The 5,175-nt window shown below is 36.3% G+C and overlaps 1 protein-coding gene across 2 annotated transcripts in view; it reads right to left on the bottom strand.

Annotated features, from left to right (window-relative positions):
* The window catches only part of NSUN6 (NOP2/Sun domain family, member 6), a 24,556-nt gene that overhangs the window by 12,013 nt on the left and 7,368 nt on the right, over window positions 1-5,175 (bottom strand). For both annotated transcript variants that reach the window (XM_009330558.1, XM_009330559.1), the window contains exons 5-6: window positions 3,262-3,415; window positions 1,511-1,592 (exon numbers count right to left, since the gene is read on the bottom strand). In XM_009330558.1, coding sequence (XP_009328833.1) covers window positions 1,511-1,592; window positions 3,262-3,415 — 236 coding nt within the window. The remainder of the gene's footprint in view (window positions 1-1,510; window positions 1,593-3,261; window positions 3,416-5,175) is intronic.

Raw genomic sequence — 5,175 nt, forward strand, 5'->3', positions numbered from 1 at the left:
TTGTGCTGACGTTCAGAGGGACCTTGACAGGCTGGAGAAATGGAGAAACAGAAGTCTCATGAAGCTCAACAAACAGAAGTGCTAACTCCTGCACCTGCTGCACCCCATGCACCAATGCAGGCTGGGGCTGACTGGCTGGAAGGCAGCTTGGCAGAGAAGGCCCTGGGGATCCTGCTGGACAAGAAGGAAGTTGAGTATGATCTATATTCTCATGTGCACCAGTCTCTTAAATAACCTGTCTCTCTAACAATTCTGTTCCTTGAAATCAAGTACTCTGATAAGCTGAATCAGGGAAGAAAAGGCCTCTCCTTTACTGCAGGCCACAAGACAATATATTGCTTGATAAACTACCCTTGCCCACACCAGAAGACAGCATTGATGTTGATTTAAAAATATTAAGATCAATTACAAACAGAATATTTGCATAAAAATAACTCATCTGCTGGACTGACTCTTCTGACAAAAGAAACAGTGACTAAGACAATTCACTGTAATAAAGGACTTACCTTACTGTCTGAGTGATAGTTATATAAATCAAACGAGGAGATTACTTAGAATTTCAGAGTATATCTCTGAACAAGGGTTTATTTGAGATAAAATTTACATTTACTTTAAAGATTAAAATAACTTTTTTCTTTTTAAGACTGGACACCTTGATTTTGTTTTAAACCCTGCTTCTAAATCATCATATTTATATCAAAAAAATGCAATACCACTGTTGGCACACTAATTGTCTTAGAAATCTAATTGAGGTGTTCACCTCATCTTTTTATGTCAGCAAACTGAAATCAAGAATTTTACCTGATCTAAGAAAACTAGAAAGTTCCATGATTTCATCATCCTGTGTTTCAACATAGCACAGGTGGCCAATTGTCATGTCTGAGTATTGCTTTTAATTAGTTTTATTGTGGGGGAAAAGGAGTGTAGGTATCACAAATATTAAAGATGTGAAAGGAAAAGCTGGCTTGAAATAAATTCTTAAATTTTACAACAAAAACAAAAATTTGTCATTCTTTGGAACGTGCAGTTTTATGGTAAAAGGTAGTGAAAGCTGTGCTACTGTTTAAGATTTTTCATGGTTATTTTGTTCAGGTAGATTTTTTTCATTAGGGCTAAAAAGATATGGATATTCTCTTCAACCTAGTATTTGGAGATTTTCCTGATTATCTACAGAAGGATGTACCCTGAAAGAGGCTCAAATTTCAGAGTTCATAGGCAGATTCCAAAAACTAAAAGTTCTGTGCAGAGTACCTGTGCAAAAAGAATTTCTAAGTTTTTAAGTGAGTATCTCTTAAGTCACTTTTAAGTCCCTTATCGTATCTCAGACGCAGTATGATTACACCACCTACATGTAGATACTGACTTCATTCTAAACACTTTGTTTTCTTTAAATCCAAAGAGTGGATTGGGTACCATAATATACAATGGATATATAAAGTATTAATGTGTGCTTAGAGGATATTCATTATTCTGCAAATAGTACAGACTTTTATTTTTGTAACAAACATACCTGTAAAAACAAATAACTAGGGAGCACGTTGTCAAACGAAAGACTAAGGTAGACTGGCTCTATCATTCTTACACCCATGCCACTGAAAAACATGAAAAAAAATATTTCAACTACTCAGATTTATAATTTTTAACAGTATTCAATTAAAATCATTATGCTTGCAAATAGAAACTTGAAACAATGATCTTACAAAAATGAAAGCAGTTATAAATCAACTAAAAGTTATTTTTACAATTTTGTAATCTGATATTCTTTAAAATTACGTCATGAAATTGGGTAAACCATAACAAAAAAAGTACTACATTATAAATTGGAACCATCTGTAAAAATTGCATAAAGCAAATTTATCTTTTTTGTACACAAGAGAAAATGAGATCTAATCCAAGCATTGATAATATAAAGAAATATATTAAATATATTTCTTTATACAAGAAATATAAAAACAGATTTAAATATGTTAATTTAAATCCATAACTGCCTTTGGCTAGCCAGGTATGCACTAGGGCACTGGCATATGATTTCCTACTTAGGTCTTCCTCCATTTTTCTAGACTGTCTGAGATTTCAGTCAAATAACTAAAGAAACTCTCTTTCAAAAGCCTTACATGAACATTGATTTGCCCGCAAAGCAAAGGTTTGAACTTAGGAGCAATCTAAAAGTTTTAAATATGGATGAAGTTCTGACACAGATTTCATTAAGACAAATGTACAAGGAAATGGACAACAATAAAGAGAAAAACAAGAAAAAACAATACTGAGCCTGAAAAAATAGATTACTGAAGATAACAAGAATGAGTATTATTTTGCATATGCACTGCACAGTCCAACAAGAAGAAGGAAGGATATGAGAAAGCAAACTTGCAGACACCAGATTTAGTGTTACATACTGCCATTGCATGTCATCAACTCAACAGGTATATCCTACCACTACTTCTACTATATTTAAGCTCTAATAAATCAGAAATCCTCTAACAATGTAATCTTTTTTTACTAGATCTTTTGTAGTTTGTTCTCAGGATGTAAAGTCTCAGTCATTCATTTGATGTCCATGCTCTTCTACATTGCTTTTTATATGTGTTTTAGATGACAGAAGAGGAACAAACCATATGCTTTGGGAACAAAATTGAAAAGCAAGTGATCTTGAAATTGATAACTACCTTGGCAAATGCTATTAATTTTTTTAAGATATCTGACCATATTCTCTGTCCCCTGCCCCACCAAAAAAAGCCCCTACAAATATTTTTAGGAGATGGAGAAATCAACAAGGCTGTACTTCTGTTTCATCTAAATAGGAAAGCGGTACAGAACAATTTACCAAAATGCAATTTTGCCACAGTGAGAATGTTTGTCACTTCTGTTTGTTCTATATTATTGAACTCATATGTTAAACATAAATTCTGAAAAGGCTCCCATTTATTGCCTCCTGCCTATCAAGTAAACCGGTATCTTGATACCACTATGAAACTAAATGTTGAGTCTGCTAATACTTACTGTAGTACTTTAATCATAATTGCCACCACATTGCCGCTACCTTAGTTGTGAAGTTACAGAAGACAGCAGGAGGCACAATTCTATTATATTCCCAGAAACTAATGCTTCCCCAAAAATACTGGAAATCCCAACATGAAACAGGTCTCAGTCAAAGCCATCTTGTGGTTTCACATAGGGTACAGAACATTTCAAAATGTCTTCCTTTCTTCTTCCTTCCCTTTGCAAAGTTGTGGCTGTAGATTGCACTTACTATGGACTTACTTCAAGGGGCCACTTGAACTAAAGATTTCACTGCGACTCAGTTCTGAAATCCCATTTCCAAGGAAAACTTTGACTCCTTCAAATTCTTTGGCTCCTCTTTTACATTTCCCTTCAATATCTGAATACACTGAGACCAGATCTCCAGCTTTCATAACTGTGCAAAGAAGAACAGAAATTTTGAGATTAATATAACTTTTTAGCAGGGCCTGTTGCGAGAGGACAAGGGGGAATGGCTTTAAACTAAAGGGGGGTAGATTTAGACTAGATCTGAGGAAGAAACTTTTTACGCTGAGGGTGGTGAAACACTGGCACAGGTTGCCCAGAGAGGTGGTGGATGCCCCATCCCTGGAAACATTCAAGGTCAGGTTGGACGGGGCTCTGAGCAACCTGATCGAGTTGAAGATGTCCCTGCCCATGGCAGGGAGGTTGGACTAGATGACCTTTAGAGGTCCATTCCAACCCAAACTATTCTATGATTCTATGATTCTATATTATACTTGACAGGACAGTAGTGACCAAATAATTTAGGATTTTCTTAGACTACTTATTTCAACTCCTATATCATAGCAAAATTTAAACTTTCTTAATGTAATCAAAGAAAAAGATTAACTGATATTAGGCTTGAAAGTGTACATGGTGAACAATGGCTACCAAATGACTAGAGCTATTGAGAGACACAAGCTTACAAATCAGACAGCGTGTCTTGTTTTTTAAGAGGCTGACAAATCTTCACTTCATTTATTTTATCACCGCACGGTCACCCGTAAGTTTTAAGCACACTCTTCAGGATTCAGTCCTCTGTGTGTGCTCCAAGCATGCAAGTACATCAAAAAACACTGGTTCACACTTACTGTACAAAGTCAGTAATACTAAATTTTTCTAATGACCTCTCAATAGCTAGGTAGAACATAGCTATAGCTGCTTTTTCTCTAGCTACACTTTGATACAAGTGGTTATATATTCTTGTTGAAACAATTTTTCTGGTGCGGCTCTCTAAGGCAACTGCTGTTCTCAATAATCCTCTAAAAGAGTTTTGCAACTCCAATTAAAACACTCCAGATCAGTAAAGTATATAAATACACACCAAACTCTGGAAGTGTAGTCCTAGGAACTTAAACTTTCAGAGCTAGAACAAAAATAGATGGAAAAGGGGGATGGTTTAGGTGATTTTGTAGAATAGTGAACAAGCTCTATGCACTGACTGGCTGAAAAATATGCTTAAAAATAAAGGCCTCCACTGACAGCAGTAAACAATTATCCAAAATTTCATTTCTGACGTGTCTGACTGGATGGAGCAACCGGAAGATATGACAAGTAAGACTAACGACAATTCAGCTTCCCAAGAATTCTTTGAATTGTGTTTAGGAATCCTTTTTTCCATTTTCAAGTGGCCTTCTGAATATGAATAAACGCTCTGGAATTGTTAAATGGTAATATTTGTTGGGTAGCCACTAAACTTTTTTTTTTGCATAGCTTCTTTCTACACAATGTGACACAAAACATTATGTGATAGCCTACTGTTATTGTCTACTTAAACTTCACTGAACAAAAGGAAGTCAGGCAAAAACACCAGGAGGCCTGCATGGATGAACAAGGAGCTCCTGGACAAACTCAAACACAAAAAGGAAGCCTACAGAGGGTGGAAGCAAGGACAGGTAGCCTGGGAGGAACACAGAGAAATTGTCCGAGAAGCCAGGGATCAGGTTAGGAAAGCTAAAGCCCTGATAGAATTAAATCTGGCCAGGGACATCAAGGGCAACAAGAAAAGATTATATAGGTACGTCAGGGATAAAAGGAAGAGGAGGGATAATGTGGGCCCTCCCTGGAATGAAATGGGAGACCTGGTTACCTGGGACATGGAGAAGGCAGAGGTACTCAATGACTTTTTTGCCTCGGTCTTCACCAGCAAGTGCT

This window comes from Pygoscelis adeliae, unplaced genomic scaffold (assembly GCF_000699105.1).
Source record: "Pygoscelis adeliae isolate BGI_AS28 unplaced genomic scaffold, ASM69910v1 Scaffold27, whole genome shotgun sequence".
In the NCBI taxonomy this organism is placed as follows: domain Eukaryota; kingdom Metazoa; phylum Chordata; class Aves; order Sphenisciformes; family Spheniscidae; genus Pygoscelis; species Pygoscelis adeliae.